Consider the following 24,994-nt stretch of genomic DNA (forward strand, 5'->3'; position numbering starts at 1 on the left):
TATAGGAACGTCTTTTAAAATGGTCTAAGAAGCCAAAATATGTTTAAATGTAGATATAATAGTTATTAATAGATAATCAATAGATGTTTAAAGACACAGATAAACAGTAGTTGTGTAAAAAGCCAACACATTGTACTGTTGTCTAAATCAATAGATATTTAAATGTAGGTATAGTTATGGATGCATGCGAATAACCTAGATGTTTACACACAATTCTAACTTTTTATAACTAATTTCTCTGTGTTTCAGACTGAAGGAGATAATCTGTGCTCTGCAGGCTGAGCGTCAGCAACAGCGCTCCAGGGAAGAGGAGGGGGACGGGCTGGGGGGTGTTAGACTGGGACCGCGGGGCCCCGAGGATCTACGATGGAGGATCAACCAGCTGGAGAGAGACAAGCTGGAACTAACCGCCAAACACAATGAACAGGTACTGTAGACCTACCCTCACTTTTGTAACTCAAAACACAATACTACTGTATAATAACTACACTTTTATAACACAATACAATATCAATACTACTGTATAGTAACTACACTTTTATAACACAATACAATATCAATACTACTGTATAATAACTACATTTTTATAACACAATACAATATCAATACTACTGTATAGTAACTACATTTTTATAACACAATACAATATCAATACTACTGTATAGTAACTACATTTTTATAACACAATACAATATCAATACTACTGTATAATAACTACATTTTTATAACACAATACAATATCAATACTACTGTATAGTAACTACATTTTTATAACACAATACAATATCAATACTACTGTATAATAACTACATTTTTATAACACAATACAATATCAATACTACTGTATACTAATTACACTTTTATAACAAAATACAATATCAACACTACTGTATAATAACACAATACAATATCAATACTACTGTATAATAACACAATACAATATCAATACTACTGTATAATAACTACACTTTTGTAACACAATACAATATCAATACTACTGTATAATAACTACACTTTTATAACACAATGCAATACTACTGTATAATAACTACGCTTTTACAACACAATACAATATCAATACTACTGTATAAACTTTTTTCATTTTTTTCATTTAGCAGACGCTCTTATCCAGAGCGACTTACAGTTAGTGAGTGCATACATTTTTCATACTGTTCATACTTTTTCAAACTTCACTATCATAATGCCATACAATATCAATACTACTGTATAATAACTACAATTTTATAACACAATACAATATCAATACTACTGTATAATAACTACACTTTTATAACACAATATCAATACTACTGTATAATAACTACACTTTTATAACACAATACAATATCAATACTACTGTATAATAACACAATACAATATCAATACTACTGTATAATAACACAATACAATATCAATACTACTGTATAATAACTACACTAGCATAACACAATTCCACTGCTATATACACTACCAGTCAAACGTTTTAGAACACCTACTCATTCCAGGGTTTTTCTCTATTTTTACTATTTTCTACATTGTGGAATAATAGTGAAGACATCACAACTATGAAATAACACATATGGAATCATGTAGTAACCAAAAAGGTCTTAAACAAATCAAAATATATTATATATTTGAGATTCTTCAAAGTAGCCACTGTGACGAGGACTGAGGATACGAAGAGGCAAGACGCAGACGCAGACATCAACAATGTAAAGGTTTACTTAACACTGAGCAAGAGAACAACAAAGAGCGAGTACATGACAAGACACTAACAATCACACACAACACAACCCTGAACAGTCCAGGGATATATAGGGGTGGTGATGAGATGATGAGGTGCGCTGGAGGTGATTAGGGTGCGTTGGGTTTTCATTCCGGTGTTGCCGAGGTGGTGCGCTCAGACCGGTGGCTCAGTAGACCGGCAAATCAGAGCGCCGGAGGGGCGCAACGGGAGGAGACGTGACAGCCACCCTTGCTTTACACACTCTTGGCATTCTCTCAACCAGTTTCATGAGGTAGTCACCTGGAATGCATTTCAATTAACAGGTGTGCCTTCTTAAAAGTTAATTTATGGAATGCGTTGGATCCAATCAGTTGTGTTGTGACAAGGTAGGGGGGCTATACAGAAGATAGCCCTATTTGGTAAAAGACCAAGTCCATATTATGGCAAGAACAGCTCAATAAGCATTACTTTAAGACATGAAGGTCAGTCAATATGGAACATTTCAAGAACTTTGTAAGTTTCTTCAAGTGCAATCGCAAAAACAATCAAGCGCTATGATGAAACTGGCTCTCATGAGGACCGCCACAGGAAAGGAAGACCCAGAGTTACCTCTGCTGCAGAGGATAAGTTCATTAGAGTTAACTGCACCTCAGATTGCAGCCCAAATAAATGCTTCATAGAGTTCAAGTAACAGACACATCCCAACACAACTGTTCAGAGGAGACTGTGTGAATCAGGCCTTCATGGTCGAATTGCTGCAAAGAAACCACTACTAAAGGACACCAATAAGAAGAAGAGACATGCTTGAGCCAAGAAACATGAGCAATGGACATTAGACCGGTGGAAATCTGTCCTTTGGTCTGATGAGTCCAAATTAGAGATTTTTGGTTCCAACAGCCATGTCTTTGTGAGACGCGGTGTGGGTGAACGGATGATCTCTGCATGTGTAGTTCCCACCGTAAAGCATGGAGGAGGTGGTGTTATGGTGTGGGGGTGCTTTGCTGGTGACACTGACTGTGATTTATTTAGAATTCAAGGCACACTTAACCAACATGGCTACCACAGCATTCTGCAGCGATTCGCCATCCCTATCATTTGTTTTTCAACAGGACAATGAACCAACACACCTACAGGCTGTGTAAGGGCTATTTGACCAAGGAGAGTGATGGAGTGCCGCATCAGATGACCTGGCCTCCACAATCACCCAACCTCAACCCGTTTGAGATGAGTCGGACAGCAGAGTGAAGGAAAAGCAGCCAACAAGTGCTCAGCATATGTGGGAACTCCTAAAAGACTGTTGGAAAAGCATTCCTCATGAAGCTGGTTGAGAGAATGCCAACACTGTGCAAAACTGTCATCAAAGCAAAGGGTGGCTATTTGAAGAATCTCAAATATAAAATATATTTGGATTTGTTTAACACTTATTTTGGTTACTACATGATTCCATATGTGTTATTTCATAGTTTTGATGTCTTCACTATTATTCTACAATGTAGAAAATAGTAAAAGTAAAGGAAAAACCCTTGAATGAGTAGGTGTGTCCAATTCAATCACAACGAACAAGGGCAGTAGTGAGTACAGCGAGGTAAGCTAAGCTAGCTTTGCTACGGAGAGAACAGAGTTTTGAAGTTGAGGACTTCTCCCCTCCTTACTGACTCGCCCATCTCTAGATGGTCAGCTCATTCAGTTCTATGTGTAGGCTAAAGCCTGCGCTGACCTTGTGTTTAGCCAAGCTGACAGCAGCTAGCTAGCATAGCTTGGTGATGGCTGCAGCTGGCTATCCCATCTAGCTGAGTTTCAACCTTTCATCACGTCATGTAAATATATGTTACCGTGGAAACGATATCAACTACGGCGAGTTGAATGGCCGGTCTGTCCTACAACACAATATTCTATAACTAGCTAGCTTTTGTCTCTCCTTAAAGGTTTTCCTACTAATTATTTGCCTTCTTTTGAAATGTTATCGTGTTTCAATCTCAAACGGCTCCTTTGAACACGATGAAACAACGGAGCCCCATTCAATGAAGCGAAGATTTCTGTTTTTTTGTCTTATTTCTTGTTTGTTTCATAAGAAAAAAACATTTTGCATCTTCAAAGTGGTAGGCATGTTGTGTAAATAAAATGATACAAACCCCTCAAAAAATCAATTTTAATTCCAGGTTGTAAGGCAACAAAATAGGAAAAATGCCAAGGGGGGTGAATACTTTTGCATGCCACTGTATATACAGGGGGTGCCGGTACCGAGTCAATGTGCGGGGGCACCGGTTAGTCGAGGTAATTGAGGTAATATGTACATGTAGGTAGAGTTATTAAAGTGACTATGCATAGATAATAAACAGAGAGTAGCAGCAGCGTAAAGGGGGGGGGCAATGCAAATAGTCTGGATAGCCATTTGATTAAATCAAATCAAATCAAATTTGACACCGCCTGCTATAGAGATCCTGGATGGCAGGAAGCTTGGCCCCAGTGATGTACTGGGCCGTACGCACTACCCTCTGTAGTGCCTTGCGGTCGGAGGCCGAGCAGTTGCCATACCAGGCGGTGATGCAACCAGTCAGGATGCTCTCGATGGTGCAGCTGTAGAACTTTTTGAGGATCTGTGGACCCATGCCAAATATTTTCAGTCTCCTGAGGGGGAATAGGCTTTGTCGTGCCCTCTTCACAACTGTCTTGGTGTGTTTGGACCATGATAGTTTGTTGGTGATGTGGACACCAAGGAACTTGAAGCTCTCAACCTGTTCCACTACAGCCCCGTCGATGAGAATGGGGGCGTGCTCAGTCCTCTTTTTTTACCTGTAGTCCACAATCATCTCCTTATGTCTTGGTCATGTTGAGGGAGAGGTTGTTATCCTGGCACCACATGGCCAGGTCTCTGACCTCCTCCCTATAGGCTGTCTCATCGTTGTCGGTGATCAGGCCTACCACTGTTGTGTCATCGGCAAACTTAATGATGGTGTTGGAGTCGTGCCTGGCCATGCAGTCATGGGTGAACAGGGAGTACAGGAGGGGACTGAGCACGCACCCCTGAGGGGCCCTCGTGTTGAGGATCAGCGTGGCAGATGTGTTGTTACCTACCCTTACCACCTGGGGGCGGCCCGTCAGGAAGTCCAAGGTCCAGTTGCAGAGGGAGGTGTTTAGTCCCAGGGTCCTTAGCTTAGTGATGAGCTTTGAGGGCACTATGGTGTTGAACGCTGAGCTGTAGTCAATGAATAGCATTCTCACGTACAATTGAAGTCGGAAGTTTACATACACCTTAGCCAAATGCATTTAAAGTCAGTTTTTCACAATTCCTGACATTTTATCCTGGTAAAAATTATGTTATGATCACCACTTTATTTTAAGAATGTGAAATGTCAGAATAATAGTAGAGAGAATGATTTATTTCAGCTTTTATTTCTTTAATCACATTCCCAGTGGGTCAGAAGTTTACATACACTCAATTAGTATTTGGTAGCATTGCCTTTAAATTGTTTAACTTGGGTCAAACGTTTCGGGTAGCCTTCCACAAGCTTCCCACAATAAGTTGGGTGAATTTTGGCCCATTCCTTCTGACAGAGCTGGTGTAACTGAGTCAGGTTTGTAGGCTTCCTTGCTCGCACACGCCTTTTCAGTTCTGCCCACTCATTTTCTATTGGATTGAGGTCAGGGCTTTGTGATGGCCACTCCAATACCTTGACTTTGTTGTCCTTAAGCCATTTTTCCACAACTTTGGAAGTATGCTTGGGGTCATTGTCCATTTGGAAGACCCATTTGCGACCAAGCTTTAACTTCCTGACTGATGTCTTGAGATGTTGCTTCAATATATCCACATAATTGTCCTTCCTCATGATGCCATCTATTTTGTGAAGTGCACCAGTCCCTCCTGCAGCAAAGCACCCCCACAGCATGATGCTGCCACCCCTGTGCTTCACGGTTGGGATGGTGTCCTTCGGCTTGCAAGCAACCCCCTTTTTCCTCCTAACATAACGATGGTCATTATGGCCAAACAGTTCTATTTTTGTTTCATCAGACCAGAGGACATTTCTCCAAAAAATACGATCTTTGTCCCTATGTGCAGTTGCAAACCGTAGTCTGGCTTTTTTATGGCGGTTTTGGAGCAGTGGCTTCTTCCTTGCTGAGCGGCCTTTCAGGTTATGTCGATATAGGACCCGTTTTACTGTGGATATAGATACTTTTGTACCTGTTTCCTCCAGCATCTTCACAAGGTCCTTTGCTGTTGTTCTGGGATTGATTTGCACTTTTCGCACCAAAGTATGTTAATCTCTAGGAGACAGAACGCGTCTCCTTCCTGAGCTGTATGACGGCTGCGTGGTCCCATGGTGTTTATACTTGCATACTATTGTTTGTACAAATGAACGTGGTACCTTCAGGCGTTTGAAAATTGCTCCCAAGGATGAACCAGACTTGTGGAGGTCTACAATTTTTTTTCTGAGGTCTTGGCTGATTTCTTTTGATTTTCACATGATGTCAAGCAAAGAGGCACTGAGTTTGAAGGTAGGCCTTGAAATACATCCACAGGTACACCTCAAATTGACTCAAATGATGTCAATTAGCCTATCAGAAGCTTCTAGACATCAATTTCTGGAATTTTTCAAGCTGTTTAAAGGCACAGTCAACTTAGTGTATGTAAACTTCTGACCCACTGGAATTGTGATACAGTGAATTATAAGTGAAATAATCTGTCTGTAAACAATTGTTGGAAAAATTACAGTGAGGGAAAAAAAGTATTTGATCCCCTGCTGATTTTGTACGTTTGCCCACTGACAAAGACATGATCAGTCTATAATTTTAATGGTAGGTTTATTTGAACAGTGAGAGACAGAATAACAACAAAAAAATACAGATAAACGCATGTCAAAAATGTTATAAATTGATTTGCATTTTAATGAGGGAAATAAGTATTTGACCCCTCTGCAAAACATGACTTAGTACTTGGTGGCAAAACCCTTGTTGGCAATCACAGAGGTAAGACGTTTCTTGTAGTTGGCCACCAGGTTTGCACACATCTCAGGAGGGATTTTGTCCCACTCCTCTTTGCAGATCTTCTCCAAGTCATTAAGGTTTTGAGGCTGACGTTTGGCAACTCGAACCTTCAGCTCCCTCCACAGATTTTCTATGGGATTAAGGTCTGGAGACTGGCTAGGCCATTCCAGGACCTTAATGTGCTTCTTCTTGAGCCACTCCTTTGTTGCCTTGGCCGTGTGTTTTGGGTCATTGTCATGCTGGAATACCCATCCACGATCCATTTTCAATGCCCTGGCAGAGGGAAGGAGGTTCTCACCCAAGATTTGACGGTACATGGCCCCGTCCATCGTCCCTTTGATGCGGTGAAGTTGTCCTGTCCCCTTAGCAGAAAAACACCCCCAAAGCATAATGTTTCCACCTCCATGTTTGACGGTGGGGATGGTGTTCTTGGGGTCATAGGCAGCATTCCTCCTCCAAACACGGCGAGTTGAGTTGATGCCAAAGAGCTCCATTTTGGTCTCATCTGACCACAACACTTTCACCCAGTTCTCCTCTGAATCATTCAGATGTTCATTGGCAAACTTCAGATGGGCATATATATGTGCTTTCTTGAGCAGGGGGACCTTGCGTGCGCTGCAGGATTTCAGTCCTTCATGGCGTAGTGTGTTACCAATTGTTTTCTTGGTGACTATGGTCCCAGCTGCCTTGAGATAATTGACAAGATCCTCCCGTGTAGTTCTGGGCTGATTCCTCACCGTTCTCATGATCATTGCAACTCCACGAGGTGAGATCTTGCATGGAGCCCCAGGCCGAGGGAGATTGACAGTTCTATTATGTTTCTTCCATTTGCGAATAATCGCACCAACTGTTGTCACCTTCTCACCAAGCTGCTTGGCGATGGTCTTGTAGACCATTCCAGCCTTGTGTAGGTCTACAATCTTGTCCCTGACATCCTTGGAGAGCTTTTTTGTCTTGGCCATGGTGGAGAGTTTGGAATCTGATTGATTGATTGCTTCTGTGGACAGGTGTCTTTTATACAGGTAACAAGCTGAGATTAGGAGCACTCCCTTTAAGTGTGCTCCTAATCTCAGCTCATTACCTGTATAAAAGACACCTGGAAGCCAGAAATCTTTCTGATTGAGAGTGGGTCAAATTCTTATTTCCCTCATTAAAATGCAAATCAATTTATAACATTTTTGACATGCGTTTTTCTGGATTTTTGTTGTTGTTATTCTGTCTCTCACTGTTCAAATAAACCTACCATTAAAATGATAGACTGATCATTTCTTTGTCAGTGGGCAAACGTACAAAATCAGCAGGGGATCAAATACTTTTTTCCCTCACTGTACTTCTGTCATGCACAAAGTAGATGTCCTAACCGACTTGCCAAAACTATAGTTTGTTAACAAGAAATTTGTGGAGTGGTTGAAAAACGAGTTTTAATGACTCCAACCTAAGTGTATGTTAACTTCCGACTTCAACTGTAGGTGTTCCTCTTGTCCAGGTGGGAAAGGGCAGTGTGGAGTGCAATAGACATTGCATCATTTGTGGATCTGTTGGGGCGGTATGCAAATTGGAGTGGGATAATGGTGTTGATGTGAGCCATGACCAGCCTTTCAAAGCACTTCACGGCTACAGACGTGAGTGCTACGGGTCGGTAGTCATTTAGGCAGGTTATCTTAGTGTCCTTGAGGACAGGGACTATGGTGGTCTGCTTGAAACATGTTGGTATTACAGAATCAGACAGGGAGAAGTTTAAAATGTCAGTGAAGACACTTGCCAGTTGGTCAGCGCATGCTCGGAGTACACGTCCTGGTAATCCGTCTGGCCCTGCGGCCTTGTGAATATTGACCTGTTTAAAGGCTATGGAGAGCGTGATCACACAGTCGTCCGGAACCGCTGATGCTCTCATGCATGCTTCAGTGTTGCTTGCCTCGATGCGATCATATAAGAAATTTAGCTTGTCTGGAAGGCTTGTGTCACTGGGCAGCTTTTGGCTGTGCTTCCCTTTGTAGTCTGTAATAGTTTTCAAGCCCTGCCACATCTTATTTCTTATAAGCGTCCGGGTTAGAGTCCCGCTCCTTGAAAGCGGCAGCTCTACCCTTTTAGCTCATTGCGGATGTTGCCTGTAATCCATGGCTCTGGTTGGTGGTATGTACGTACAGTCACTTTGGGGACGACGTCATCGATGCACTTATTGATGAAACCAATGACTAATGTGGTGTACGGGGAAACGGAGGTCACGGAGGTGCGGGTGGTTGTTGCTGGGGTAACGGAGGTGCAGGTGCTAGTTGCTGGGGTAACGGAGGTGCAGGTGGTTGTTGCTGGGGTAACGGAGGTGCAGGTGCTTGTTGTGATGTTACCCTCGTTCTGCTGTTGCTAGGACCTGGCTCTTCTTGATCTTGTTGGTCAGCAGGCGGTATGGGCGGGTATTACATTTGCTGCTAGGTTCCTCAACCTCTGTGGTCGGGTCAGCAGGCTGCTCGGTGGGCTCAGCTTCGCACTCAACATGGTGGTCCTCTATTTTTTTGCTCTTGGCAGTGCCCAGCCATTTCAGATATCCATTCTGAATAGCCAGATTATAATTATTCAGCTCGCGGCTAACAAAACTTAATGAGGCTAGTAGCTACTAGCTAGCCTATTATTAGCTGTAGCTACTAACTAGCCTATTATTAGCTGTAGCTATTAGCTAGCCTATTATTAGCTGTAGCTACTAGCTAGCCTATTATTAGCTGTAGCTATTAGCTAGCCTATTATTAGCTAAAGCTACTAGCTAGCCTATTATTAGCTGTAGCTACTAGCTAGCCTATTATTAGCTGTAGCTACTAGCTAGCCTATTATTAGCTGTAGCTACTAGCTAGCCTATTATTAGCTGTAGCTACTAGCTAGCCTATTATTAGCTGTAGCTACTAGCTAGCCTATTATTAGCTGTAGCTACTAGCTAGCCTATTATTAGCTGTAGCTACTAGCTAGCCTATTATTAGCTGTAGCTACTAGCTAGCCTATTATTAGCTGAAGCTACTAGCTAGCCTATTATTAGCTGTAGCTACTAGCTAGCCTATTATTAGCTGTAGCTACTAGCTAGCCTATTATTAGCTGTAGCTACTAGCTAGCCTATTATTAGCTGTAGCTACTAGCTAGCCTATTATTAGCTGTAGCTACTAGCTAGCCTATTATTAGCTGTAGCTACTAGCTAGCCTATTATTAGCTGTAGCTACTAGCTAGCCTATTATTAGCTGTAGCTACTAGCTAGCCTATTATTAGCTGTAGCTACTAGCTAGCCTATTATTAGCTGTAGCTACTAGCTAGCCTATTATTAGCTGTAGCTACTAGCTAGCCTATTATTAGCTGTAGCTACTAGCTAGCCTATTATTAGCTGTAGCTACTAGCTAGCCTATTATTAGCTGTAGCTACTAGCTAGCCTATTATTAGCTGTAGCTACTAGCTAGCCTATTATTAGCTGTAGCTACTAGCTAGCCTATTATTAGCTGTAGCTACTAGCTAGCCTATTATTAGCTGTAGCTAATGTGGCCCTGTGTAGCTCAGTTGGTAGAGCATGGCGCTTGCAATGGCAGGGTTGTGGGTTCGATTCCCACGGGGGGCCAGTATGAATTTTTTTTTTTTTACTAACTGTAAGTCGCTCTGGATAAGAGCGTCTGCTAAATGAATAAAATGTCAAATCTGTAGCTACTAGCTAGCCTATTATTAGCTGTAGCTACTAGCTATCCTATTATTAGCTGTAGCTACTAGCTAGCCTATAATTAGCTGTAGCTGTCTGTAAAAGTTAACAACTTTTTGTTCCTCTCTGTGAGAAAACAACGGTCAAATTGACCCCGTCCTGTGACCACCCGCCAACGTGGCTGGTGAAATAGTACCCACCAATGCCAAAATCTACCCCCATGTGGCAGGTGTTAATTTCCAACCCTGAGTGTGTGCTGACGTGATTTGTTACTATGGCTGTATGAACCTCCAGTTTTTTATACACATTGAAGGGGTAGGGAGCCAGTTGGGAGCGTCTGACTGTCGAATCACCCAACGTTCCTCTACCCCTCCCCTCCAGGTATCCTCTCTAGAGGGCCAGGTGGCCAGGCTGAGAGCAGCAGTGGAGCGAGGAGAGGCACAGAGACAGACTCTAGAGTATGATATGGCTGTAGCCAGGAAGGAGGCTGGAGCGGAGAGGAGTAACGTCCAGGAAAACATGGCTGCTCTCTGCAGTCAGAACGAACAACTCATGGGTAAGAGAGAGAGAGAGAGATTGATAGTGCTGAGCGATTATTGCTTTTTGAGGTCGGTTTTGGTTCAATTATTTAAAAAAAAATCTGTTTTGATAATTTTTGAAAACATGGATGTGTTATGAATGCAACCCTGACTAATAGTGCTGAGTGGTTAGTGCTTTTTGAGGTTAGTTTCTGTTTGATTATGAAAATATATTTATGTTTCGATCATTTAAAAAAAACATGGATGTGTAATGAATGTGTTATGAATGCAACCCTGACTAATAGTGCTGAGTGGTTAGTGCTTTTTGAGGTCGGTTCGATTATTAATAAATAATCACGGTTGTTGATTTTGAGAATTTTTTTCAACATGAAATCCATTATGAAATAACGATTTAGGGTTTTTCAATGGAAATTCCAAAAGGCAAAAATAGTTAACATTCAATGGCCAAAACATTGAACATATTCCATTGTCTCTGTCAGGTCCACATTGGGTAGACGTCAATAGAAACATAGACAATTACTATGAAATAACAAAATATATTTCAGTTGTGCATTTTACTTAGGTTTTATTTGAAGACTATTATTTTTCATTCCTTAAAGTCGTCATCTCATCTCTACTCAGGCTGTAGCAGTCAGCCAGCCAGACCATCTAACGTTATCTCTACTCAGCCTGTAGCAGTCAGCCAGCCAGACCATCTAACGTTATCTCTACTCAGGCTGTAGCAGTCAGCCAGCCAGACCATCTAACGTTATCTCTACTCAGCCTGTAGCAGTCAGCCAGCCAGACCATCTAACGTTATCTCTACTCAGGCTGTAGCAGTCAGCCAGCCAGACCATCTAACGTTATCTCTACTCAGGCTGTAGCAGTCAGCCAGCCAGACCATCTAACGTTATCTCTTCTCAGGCTGTAGCAGTCAGCCAGCCAGACCATCTAACGTTATCTCTGCTCAGGCTGTAGCAGTCAGCCAGCCAGACCATCTAACGTTATCTCTGCTCAGGCTGTAGCAGTCAGCCAGCCAGACCATCTAACGTTATCTCTGCTCAGGCTGTAGCAGTCAGCCAGCCAGACCATCTAACGTTATCTCTGCTCAGGCTGTAGCAGTCAGCCAGCCAGACCATCTAACGTGATCTCTACTCAGGCTGTAGCAGTCGGCCAGCCAGACCATCTAACGTTATCTCTACTCAGGCTGTAGCAGTCAGCCAGCCAGACCATCTAACGTTATCTCTGCTCAGGCTGTAGCAGTCAGCCAGCCAGACCATCTAACGTTATCTCTGCTCAGGCTGTAGCAGTCAGCCAGCCAGACCATCTAACGTTATCTCTACTCAGGCTGTAGCAGTCAGCCAGCCAGACCATCTAACGTTATCTCTACTCAGGCAGTAGCAGTCAGCCAGCCAGACCATCTAACGTTATCTCTACTCAGGCAGTAGCAGTCAGCCAGCCAGACCATCTAACGTTATCTCTACTCAGGCTGTAGCAGTCAGCCAGCCAGGCCATCTAACGTTATCTCTACTCAGCCTGTAGCAGTCAGCCAGCCAGACCATCTAACGTTATCTCTACTCAGGCTGTAGCAGTCAGCCAGCCAGACCATCTAACGTTATCTCTACTCAGGCAGTAGCAGTCAGCCAGCCAGACCATCTAACGTTATCTCTGCTCAGGCTGTAGCAGTCAGCCAGCCAGACCATCTAACGTTATCTCTGCTCAGGCTGTAGCAGTCAGCCAGCCAGACCATCTAACGTTATCTCTACTCAGCCTGTAGCAGTCAGCCAGCCAGACCATCTAACGTTATCTCTACTCAGGCTGTAGCAGTCAGCCAGCCAGACCATCTAACGTTATCTCTACTCAGGCTGTAGCAGTCAGCCAGCCAGACCATCTAACGTTATCTCTACTCAGCCTGTAGCAGTCAGCCAGCCAGACCATCTAACGTTATCTCTACTCAGGCTGTAGCAGTCAGCCAGCCAGACCATCTAACGTTATCTCTACTCAGGCTGTAGCAGTCAGCCAGCCAGACCATCTAACGTGATCTCTACTCAGGCAGTAGCAGTCAGCCAGCCAGACCATCTAACGTTATCTCTACTCAGGCTGTAGCAGTCAGCCAGCCAGACCATCTAACGTTATCTCTACTCAGGCTGTAGCAGTCAGCCAGCCAGACCATCTAACGTTATCTCTGCTCAGGCTGTAGCAGTCAGCCAGCCAGACCATCTAACGTTATCTCTACTCAGGCTGTAGCAGTCAGCCAGCCAGACCATCTAACGTTATCTCTACTCAGGCTGTAGCAGTCAGCCAGCCAGACCATCTAACGTTATCTCTGCTCAGGCTGTAGCAGTCAGCCAGCCAGACCATCTAACGTTATCTCTGCTCAGGCTGTAGCAGTCAGCCAGCCAGACCATCTAACGTTATCTCTACTCAGGCTGTAGCAGTCAGCCAGCCAGACCATCTAACGTGATCTCTACTCAGGCTGTAGCAGTCGGCCAGCCAGACCATCTAACGTTATCTCTACTCAGGCTGTAGCAGTCAGCCAGCCAGACCATCTAACGTTATCTCTGCTCAGGCTGTAGCAGTCAGCCAGCCAGACCATCTAACGTTATCTCTGCTCAGGCTGTAGCAGTCAGCCAGCCAGACCATCTAACGTTATCTCTACTCAGGCTGTAGCAGTCAGCCAGCCAGACCATCTAACGTTATCTCTACTCAGGCTGTAGCAGTCAGCCAGCCAGACCATCTAACGTTATCTCTACTCAGGCTGTAGCAGTCAGCCAGCCAGACCATCTAACGTTATCTCTACTCAGGCTGTAGCAGTCAGCCAGCCAGGCCATCTAACGTTATCTCTACTCAGCCTGTAGCAGTCAGCCAGCCAGACCATCTAACGTTATCTCTACTCAGGCTGTAGCAGTCAGCCAGCCAGACCATCTAACGTTATCTCTACTCAGGCAGTAGCAGTCAGCCAGCCAGACCATCTAACGTTATCTCTGCTCAGGCAGTAGCAGTCAGCCAGCCAGACCATCTAACGTTATCTCTACTCAGGCTGTAGCAGTCAGCCAGCCAGACCATCTAACGTTATCTCTACTCAGCCTGTAGCAGTCAGCCAGCCAGACCATCTAACGTTATCTCTACTCAGGCTGTAGCAGTCAGCCAGCCAGACCATCTAACGTTATCTCTGCTCAGGCTGTAGCAGTCAGCCAGCCAGACCATCTAACGTTATCTCTACTCAGCCTGTAGCAGTCAGCCAGCCAGACCATCTAACGTTATCTCTACTCAGGCTGTAGCAGTCAGCCAGCCAGACCATCTAACGTTATCTCTACTCAGGCTGTAGCAGTCAGCCAGCCAGACCATCTAACGTGATCTCTACTCAGGCTGTAGCAGTCAGCCAGCCAGACCATCTAACGTTATCTCTACTCAGGCTGTAGCAGTCAGCCAGCCAGACCATCTAACGTTATCTCTGCTCAGGCTGTAGCAGTCAGCCAGCCAGACCATCTAACGTTATCTCTGCTCAGGCTGTAGCAGTCAGCCAGCCAGACCATCTAACGTTATCTCTACTCAGGCTGTAGCAGTCAGCCAGCCAGACCATCTAACGTTATCTCTACTCAGGCAGTAGCAGTCAGCCAGCCAGACCATCTAACGTTATCTCTACTCAGGCAGTAGCAGTCAGCCAGCCAGACCATCTAACGTTATCTCTACTCAGGCTGTAGCAGTCAGCCAGCCAGGCCATCTAACGTTATCTCTACTCAGCCTGTAGCAGTCAGCCAGCCAGACCATCTAACGTTATCTCTACTCAGGCTGTAGCAGTCAGCCAGCCAGACCATCTGACGTTATCTCTACTCAGGCTGTAGCAGTCAGCCAGCCAGACCATCTAACGTTATCTCTGCTCAGGCTGTAGCAGTCAGCCAGCGAGACCATCTAACGTTATCTCTACTCAGGCTGTAGCAGTCAGCCAGCCAGACCATCTAACGTTATCTCTACTCAGGCTGTAGCAGTCAGCCAGCCAGACCATTCTAACGTTATCTCTACTCAGGCAGTAGCAGTCAGCCAGCCAGACCATCTAACGTTATCTCTACTCAGGCTGTAGCAGTCAGCCAGCCAGACCATCTAACGTTATCTCTACTCAGCCTGTAGCAGTCAGCCAGCCAGACCATGTAACGTTATCTCTACTCAGGCTGTAGCAGTCAGCCAGCCAGACCATCTAACGTTATCTCTGCTCAGGCTGTAGCAGTCAGCCAGCCAGACCATCTAACGTTATCTCTGCTCAGGCTGTAGCAGTCAGCCAGCCAGACCATCTAACGTTATCTCTACTCAGGCTGTAGCAGTCAGCCAGCCAGACCATCTAACGTTATCTCTGCTCAGGCTGTAGCAGTCAGCCAGCCAGACCATCTAACGTTATCTCTACTCAGGCAGTAGCAGTCAGCCAGCCAGACCATCTAACGTTATCTCTGCTCAGGCTGTAGCAGTCAGCCAGCCAGACCATCTAACGTTATCTCTGCTCAGGCTGTAGCAGTCAGCCAGCCAGACCATCTAACGTTATCTCTACTCAGGCTGTAGCAGTCAGCCAGCCAGACCATCTAACGTTATCTCTACTCAGGCTGTAGCAGTCAGCCAGCCAGACCATCTAACGTTATCTCTGCTCAGGCTGTAGCAGTCAGCCAGCCAGACCATCTAACGTTATCTCTACTCAGGCTGTAGCAGTCAGCCAGCCAGACCATCTAACGTTATCTCTACTCAGGCTGTAGCAGTCAGCCAGCCAGACCATCTAACGTTATCTCTGCTCAGGCTGTAGCAGTCAGCCAGCCAGACCATCTAACGTTATCTCTGCTCAGGCTGTAGCAGTCAGCCAGCCAGACCATCTAACGTTATCTCTACTCAGGCTGTAGCAGTCAGCCAGCGAGACCATCTAACGTTATCTCTACTCAGCCTGTAGCAGTCAGCCAGCGAGACCATCTAACGTTATCTCTACTCAGGCTGTAGCAGTCAGCCAGCCAGACCATCTAACGTTATCTCTACTCAGGCTGTAGCAGTCAGCCAGCCAGACCATCTAACGTTATCTCTACTCAGGCTGTAGCAGTCAGCCAGCCAGACCATCTAACGTTATCTCTGCTCAGGCAGTAGCAGTCAGCCAGCCAGACCATCTAACGTTATCTCTACTCAGGCTGTAGCAGTCAGCCAGCCAGACCATCTAACGTTATCTCTGCTCAGGCTGTAGCAGTCAGCCAGCCAGACCATCTAACGTTATCTCTGCTCAGGCTGTAGCAGTCAGCCAGCCAGACCATCTAACGTGATCTCTACTCAGGCTGTAGCAGTCGGCCAGCCAGACCATCTAACGTTATCTCTACTCAGGCTGTAGCAGTCAGCCAGCCAGACCATCTAACGTTATCTCTGCTCAGGCTGTAGCAGTCAGCCAGCCAGACCATCTAACGTTATCTCTGCTCAGGCTGTAGCAGTCAGCCAGCCAGACCATCTAACGTTATCTCTACTCAGGCTGTAGCAGTCAGCCAGCCAGACCATCTAACGTTATCTCTACTCAGGCTGTAGCAGTCAGCCAGCCAGACCATCTAACGTTATCTCTACTCAGGCAGTAGCAGTCAGCCAGCCAGACCATCTAACGTTATCTCTACTCAGGCTGTAGCAGTCAGCCAGCCAGGCCATCTAACGTTATCTCTACTCAGCCTGTAGCAGTCAGCCAGCCAGACCATCTAACGTTATCTCTACTCAGGCTGTAGCAGTCAGCCAGCCAGACCATCTAACGTTATCTCTACTCAGGCTGTAGCAGTCAGCCAGCCAGACCATCTAACGTTATCTCTGCTCAGGCAGTAGCAGTCAGCCAGCCAGACCATCTAACGTTATCTCTACTCAGGCTGTAGCAGTCAGCCAGCCAGACCATCTAACGTTATCTCTACTCAGCCTGTAGCAGTCAGCCAGCCAGACCATCTAACGTTATCTCTACTCAGGCTGTAGCAGTCAGCCAGCCAGACCATCTAACGTTATCTCTACTCAGGCTGTAGCAGTCAGCCAGCCAGACCATCTAACGTTATCTCTACTCAGCCTGTAGCAGTCAGCCAGCCAGACCATCTAACGTTATCTCTACTCAGGCTGTAGCAGTCAGCCAGCCAGACCATCTAACGTTATCTCTACTCAGCCTGTAGCAGTCAGCCAGCCAGACCATCTAACGTGATCTCTACTCAGGCTGTAGCAGTCAGCCAGCCAGACCATCTAACGTTATCTCTACTCAGGCTGTAGCAGTCAGCCAGCCAGACCATCTAACGTTATCTCTGCTCAGGCTGTAGCAGTCAGCCAGCCAGACCATCTAACGTTATCTCTGCTCAGGCTGTAGCAGTCAGCCAGCCAGACCATCTAACGTTATCTCTTCTCAGGCTGTAGCAGTCAGCCAGCCAGACCATCTAACGTTATCTCTGCTCAGGCTGTAGCAGTCAGCCAGCCAGACCATCTAACGTTATCTCTGCTCAGGCTGTAGCAGTCAGCCAGCCAGACCATCTAACGTTATCTCTGCTCAGGCTGTAGCAGTCAGCCAGCCAGACCATCTAACGTTATCTCTGCTCAGGCTGTAGCAGTCAGCCAGCCAGACCATCTAACGTTATCTCTGCTCAGGCTGTAGCAGTCGGCCAGCCAGACCATCTAACGTTATCTCTACTCAGGCTGTAGCAGTCAGCCAGCCAGACCATCTAACGTTATCTCTGCTCAGGCTGTAGCAGTCAGCCAGCCAGACCATCTAACGTTATCTCTGCTCAGGCTGTAGCAGTCAGCCAGCCAGACCATCTAACGTTATCTCTACTCAGGCTGTAGCAGTCAGCCAGCCAGACCATCTAACGTTATCTCTACTCAGGCAGTAGCAGTCAGCCAGCCAGACCATCTAACGTTATCTCTACTCAGGCAGTAGCAGTCAGCCAGCCAGACCATCTAACGTTATCTCTACTCAGGCTGTAGCAGTCAGCCAGCCAGGCCATCTAACGTTATCTCTACTCAGCCTGTAGCAGTCAGCCAGCCAGACCATCTAACGTTATCTCTACTCAGGCTGTAGCAGTCAGCCAGCCAGACCATCTAACGTTATCTCTACTCAGGCAGTAGCAGTCAGCCAGCCAGACCATCTAACGTTATCTCTGCTCAGGCAGTAGCAGTCAGCCAGCCAGACCATCTAACGTTATCTCTACTCAGGCTGTAGCAGTCAGCCAGCCAGACCATCTAACGTTATCTCTACTCAGCCTGTAGCAGTCAGCCAGCCAGACCATCTAACGTTATCTCTACTCAGGCTGTAGCAGTCAGCCAGCCAGACCATCTAACGTTATCTCTACTCAGGCTGTAGCAGTCAGCCAGCCAGACCATCTAACGTTATCTCTACTCAGCCTGTAGCAGTCAGCCAGCCAGACCATCTAACGTTATCTCTACTCAGGCTGTAGCAGTCAGCCAGCCAGACCATCTAACGTTATCTCTACTCAGGCTGTAGCAGTCAGCCAGCCAGACCATCTAACGTGATCTCTACTCAGGCTGTAGCAGTCAGCCAGCCAGACCATCTAACGTTATCTCTACTCAGGCTGTAGCAGTCAGCCAGCCAGACCATCTAACGTTATCTCTGCTCAGGCTGTAGCAGTCAGCCAGCCAGACCATCTAACGTTATCTCTGCTCAGGCTGTAGCAGTCAGCCAGCCAGACCATCTAACGTTATCTCTACTCAGGCTGTAGCAGTCAGCCAGCCAGACCATCTAACGTTATCTCTACTCAGGCAGTAGCAGTCAGCCAGCCAGACCATCTAACGTTATCTCTACTCAGGCAGTAGCAGTCAGCCAGCCAGACCATCTAACGTTATCTCTACTCAGGCTGTAGCAGTCAGCCAGCCAGGCCATCTAACGTTATCTCTACTCAGCCTGTAGCAGTCAGCCAGCCAGACCATCTAACGTTATCTCTACTCAGGCTGTAGCAGTCAGCCAGCCAGACCATCTGACGTTATCTCTACTCAGGCTGTAGCAGTCAGCCAGGGAGACCATCTAACGTTATCTCTGCTCAGGCTGTAGCAGTCAGCCAGGGAGACCATCTAACGTTATCTCTACTCAGGCTGTAGCAGTCAGCCAGCCAGACCATCTAACGTTATCTCTACTCAGGCTGTAGCAGTCAGCCAGCCAGACATTCTAACGTTATCTCTACTCAGGCAGTAGCAGTCAGCCAGCCAGACCATCTAACGTTATCTCTACTCAGGCTGTAGCAGTCAGCCAGCCAGACCATCTAACGTTATCTCTACTCAGGCTGTAGCAGTCAGCCAGCCAGACCATGTAACGTTATCTCTACTCAGGCTGTAGCAGTCAGCCAGCCAGACCATCTAACGTTATCTCTGCTCAGGCTGTAGCAGTCAGCCAGCCAGACCATCTAACGTTATCTCTGCTCAGGCTGTAGCAGTCAGCCAGGGAGACCATCTAACGTTATCTCTACTCAGGCTGTAGCAGTCAGCCAGCCAGACCATCTAACGTTATCTCTACTCAGGCTGTAGCAGTCAGCCAGCCAGACCATCTAACGTTATCTCTACTCAGGCAGTAGCAGTCAGCCAGCCAGACCATCTAACGTTATCTCTGCTCAGGCAGTAGCAGTCAGCCAGCCAGACCATCTAACGTTATCTCTGCTCAGGCTGTAGCAGTCAGCCAGCCAGACCATCTAACGTTATCTCTACTCAGGCTGTAGCAGTCAGCCAGGGAGACCATCTAACGTTATCTCTACTCAGGCTGTAGCAGTCAGCCAGCCAGACCATCTAACGTTATCTCTGCTCAGGCTGTAGCAGTCAGCCAGGGAGACCATCTAACGTTATCTCTACTCAGGCTGTAGCAGTCAGCCAGCCAGACCATCTAACGTTATCTCTACTCAGGCTGTAGCAGTCAGCCAGCCAGACCATCTAACGTTATCTCTGCTCAGGCTGTAGCAGTCAGCCAGCCAGACCATCTAACGTTATCTCTGCTCAGGCTGTAGCAGTCAGCCAGCCAGACCATCTAACGTTATCTCTACTCAGGCTGTAGCAGTCAGCCAGGGAGACCATCTAACGTTATCTCTACTCAGCCTGTAGCAGTCAGCCAGGGAGACCATCTAACGTTATCTCTACTCAGGCAGTAGCAGTCAGCCAGCCAGACCATCTAACGTTATCTCTACTCAGGCTGTAGCAGTCAGCCAGCCAGACCATCTAACGTTATCTCTACTCAGGCTGTAGCAGTCAGCCAGCCAGACCATCTAACGTTATCTCTGCTCAGGCAGTAGCAGTCAGCCAGCCAGACCATCTAACGTTATCTCTACTCAGGCTGTAGCAGTCAGCCAGCCAGACCATCTAACGTTATCTCTACTCAGGCTGTAGCAGTCAGCCAGCCAGACCATCTAACGTTATCTCTACTCAGGCTGTAGCAGTCAGCCAGCCAGACCATCTAACGTTATCTCTACTCAGGCTGTAGCAGTCAGCCAGCCAGACCATCTAACGTTATCTCTACTCAGGCTGTAGCAGCCAGCCAGCCAGACCATCTAACGTTATCTCTACTCAGGCTGTAGCAGTCAGCCAGGGAGACCATCTAACGTTATCTCTACTCAGGCAGTAGCAGTCAGCCAGCCAGACCATCTAACGTTATCTCTACTCAGGCTGTAGCAGTCAGCCAGCCAGACCATCTAACGTTATCTCTACTCAGCCTGTAGCAGTCAGCCAGCCAGACCATCTAACGTTATCTCTACTCAGGCTGTAGCAGTCAGCCAGCCAGACCATCTAACGTTATCTCTACTCAGCCTGTAGCAGTCAGCCAGCCAGACCATCTAACGTTATCTCTGCTCAGGCTGTAGCAGTCAGCCAGCCAGACCATCTAACGTTATCTCTGCTCAGGCTGTAGCAGTCAGCCAGCCAGACCATCTAACGTTATCTCTGCTCAGGCTGTAGCAGTCAGCCAGCCAGACCATCTAACGTTATCTCTACTCAGGCAGTAGCAGTCAGCCAGCCAGACCATCTAATGTTATCTCTACTCAGGCTGTAGCAGTCAGCCAGCCAGACCATCTAACGTTATCTCTGCTCAGGCTGTAGCAGGCAGCCAGCCAGACCATCTAACGTTATCTCTACTCAGGCTGTAGCAGTCAGCCAGGGAGACCATCTAACGTTATCTCTACTCAGGCAGTAGCAGTCAGCCAGCCAGACCATCTAACGTTATCTCTACTCAGGCTGTAGCAGTCAGCCAGCCAGACCATCTAACGTTATCTCTGCTCAGCCTGTTGCAGTCAGCCAGCCAGACCATCTAACCTTATCTCTACTCAGGCTGTAGCAGTCAGCCAGCCAGACCATCTAACGTTATCTCTGCTCAGGCTGTAGCAGTCAGCCAGCCAGACCATCTAACGTTATCTCTACTCAGGCTGTAGCAGTCAGCCAGCCAGACCATCTAACGTTATCTCTACTCAGCCTGTAGCAGTCAGCCAGCCAGACCATCTAACGTTATCTCTACTCAGCCTGTTGCAGTCAGCCAGCCAGACCATCTAACGTTATCTCTACTCAGGCTGTAGCAGTCAGCCAGCCAGACCATCTAACGTTATCTCTACTCAGGCAGTAGCAGTCAGCCAGCCAGACCATCTAACGTTATCTCTACTCAGGCTGTAGCAGTCAGCCAGCCAGACCATCTAACGTTATCTCTGCTCAGGCTGTAGCAGTCAGCCAGGGAGACCATCTAACGTCACGTATTCCCCATCTTTAGCCAGCCTGTATTAAGTATGCTGCAGAGCTGTCTGACGTAATCATTACTAGTTCTTCAAAGTAGATGAGGCATGCTAACTCTCTATCCCTCTCTCTTGTTGTCATGTGGTCTGTGCGTATCTTACCTAACGTAGCAGGCGTAAAAGTGTATCCTTCCAGAGATCTGTATATAATGACGAGATGCTCATGTCTCTGCTCTAACAATGGGAGTTGTTGTCCCAAAGGTGGGAAGGCAGGCGACAAGCTTAGGTCCAAAATAAGCCCATAGAAACGCATTGGGCTTATTTTGGACAGATTTTGGAGAGAGTGAAACTCTCGCTTCGCCTCTTCCTCTCTGATCCGTCTGAGCCCAAAGAAAACTGACGCAATGGATTATGGTCATTGCAGTTAATTACCACGTTTCGGCGCTGAACTAGGTTGAATATTTGCTTACTGAAAACTACAACACCCTTCAGCCCAGCGTCCCACATAGTTCTTGACTTGATTTCTCTCCTGAATGATTTGATTTCCCTCTAGAGAAACGGCGGGTTGGGCTCACAAAAAAACAGCTAAATGGAATTCAAGCAGTTGAACCGACGTCAGTCAAAAAAATAAAATGTCTGTTAATTGCTCAGCACTAGAGATTGATGTAGATTATTTGAGTGTGTATTGATGATGATGGTGTGTATGTGTGTGTCTGTATCGATGCTTTATGTGTATCTATGATATACTGTGTGTGTGTATGTGTGTGTGTATCTGTCTCAGAGCTGCAGCAGAGAGTTTCTGTCCTCCAGAAGGCTCTGGAGATCACGCGGATGGCCCGGGAGGAGGACCAGCATGCATTGCAACAGGAAGTGGAGGAGCGGAACGGACTGGTGCTGAGTGCTAACACCGAGAATGACCAGCTGACCGCAGAGAACACACACCTACACACCCTGCTGCAGGTAACACACCTATACACCCTGCTCCAGGTAACACACCTATACACCCTGCTCCAGGTAACACACCTATACACCCTGCTCCAGGTAACACACCTATACACCCTGCTCCAGGTAACACACCTATACACCCTGCTCCAGGTAACACACCTATACACCCTGCTCCAGGTAACACACCTATACACCCTGCTGCAGGTAACACACCTATACACCCTGCTGCAGGTAACACACCTATACACCCTGCTCCAGGTAACACACCTATACACCCTGCTGCAGGTAACACACCTATACACCCTGCTCCAGGTAACACACCTATACACCCTGCTCCAGGTAACACACCTATACACCCTGCTGCAGGTAACACACCTACACACCCTGCTCCAGGTAACACACCCTGCTCCAGGTAACACACCTATACACCCTGCTCCAGGTAACACACCTATACACCCTGCTCCAGGTAACACACCTATACACCCTGCTCCAGGTAACACACCTATACACCCTGCTCCAGGTAACACACCTATACACCCTGCTCCAGGTAACACACCTATACACCCTGCTCCAGGTAACACACCTATACACCCTGCTCCAGGTAACACACCTATACACCCTGCTCCAGGTAACACACCTATACACCCTGCTCCAGGTAACACACCTATACACCCTGCTCCAGGTAACACACCTATACACCCTGCTCCAGGTAACACACCTATACACCCTGCTCCAGGTAACACACCTATACACCCTGCTGCAGGTAACACACCTATACACCCTGCTGCAGGTAACACACCTATACACCCTGCTGCAGGTAACACACCTATACACCCTGCTCCAGGTATCACACCTATACACCCTGCTCCAGGTAACACACCTATACACCCTGCTGCAGGTAACACACCTATACACCCTGCTCCAGGTAACACACCTATACACCCTGCTCCAGGTAACACACCTATACACCCTGCTCCAGGTAACACACCTATACACCCTGCTCCAGGTAACACACCTATACACCCTGCTCCAGGTAACACACCCTGCTCCAGGTAACACACCTATACACCCTGCTCCAGGTAACACACCTATACACCCTGCTCCAGGTAACACACCTATACACCCTGCTGCAGGTAACACACCTATACACCCTGCTCCAGGTAACACACCTATACACCCTGCTGCAGGTAACACACCTATACACCCTGCTCCAGGTAACACACCTATACACCCTGCTCCAGGTAACACACCTATACACCCTGCTGCAGGTAACACACCTATACACCCTGCTCCAGGTAACACACCTATACACCCTGCTCCAGGTAACACACCTATACACCCTGCTCCAGGTAACACACCCTGCTCCAGGTAACACACCTATACACCCTGCTGCAGGTAACACACCTATACACCCTGCTCCAGGTAACACACCTATACACCCTGCTCCAGGTAACACACCTATACACCCTGCTGCAGGTAACACACCTATACACCCTGCTCCAGGTAACACACCCTGCTCCAGGTAACACACCTATACACCCTGCTCCAGGTAACACACCTATACACCCTGCTCCAGGTAACACACCTATACACCCTGCTCCAGGTAACACACCTATACACCCTGCTCCAGGTAACACACCTATACACCCTGCTCCAGGTAACACACCTATACACCCTGCTCCAGGTAACACACCTATACACCCTGCTGCAGGTAACACACCTATACACCCTGCTGCAGGTAACACACCTATACACCCTGCTGCAGGTAACACACCTATACACCCTGCTCCAGGTAACACACCCTGCTCCAGGTAACACACCTATACACCCTGCTGCAGGTAACACACCTATACACCCTGCTCCAGGTAACACACCCTGCTCCAGGTAACACACCTATACACCCTGCTCCAGGTAACACACCTATACACCCTGCTCCAGGTAACACACCTATACACCCTGCTCCAGGTAACACACCTATACACCCTGCTCCAGGTAACACACCTATACACCCTGCTCCAGGTAACACACCTATACACCCTGCTCCAGGTAACACACCTACCTGCTCCAGGTAACACACCTATACACCCTGCTCCAGGTAACACACCTATACACCCTGCTGCAGGTAACACACCTATACACCCTGCTCCAGGTAACACACCTATACACCCTGCTCCAGGTAACACACCTATACACCCTGCTGCAGGTAACACACCTATACACCCTGCTCCAGGTAACACACCCTGCTCCAGGTAACACACCTATACACCCTGCTGCAGGTAACACACCTATACACCCTGCTCCAGGTAACACACCTATACACCCTGCTCCAGGTAACACACCTATACACCCTGCTCCAGGTAACACACCTATACACCCTGCTCCAGGTAACACACCCTGCTCCAGGTACACCCTATACACCCTGCTGCAGGTAACACACCTATACACCCTGCTGCAGGTAACACACCTATACACCCTGCTCCAGGTAACACAC

The 24,994-nt window shown here is 47.0% G+C and overlaps 1 protein-coding gene across 1 annotated transcript in view; it reads left to right on the forward strand.

Moving 5' to 3' along the window:
* LOC121554210 (coiled-coil domain-containing protein 171) overlaps window positions 1–24,994 on the forward strand; it is a 96,605-nt gene that overhangs the window by 772 nt on the left and 70,839 nt on the right. Inside the window, exons 3-5 of the mRNA XM_045211793.1 lie at window positions 250–427; window positions 10,752–10,926; window positions 22,340–22,518. Of these exons, the coding sequence (XP_045067728.1) occupies window positions 250–427; window positions 10,752–10,926; window positions 22,340–22,518 (532 nt within the window). The remainder of the gene's footprint in view (window positions 1–249; window positions 428–10,751; window positions 10,927–22,339; window positions 22,519–24,994) is intronic.

This window comes from Coregonus clupeaformis, chromosome 39 (assembly GCF_020615455.1).
Source record: "Coregonus clupeaformis isolate EN_2021a chromosome 39, ASM2061545v1, whole genome shotgun sequence".
In the NCBI taxonomy this organism is placed as follows: domain Eukaryota; kingdom Metazoa; phylum Chordata; class Actinopteri; order Salmoniformes; family Salmonidae; genus Coregonus; species Coregonus clupeaformis.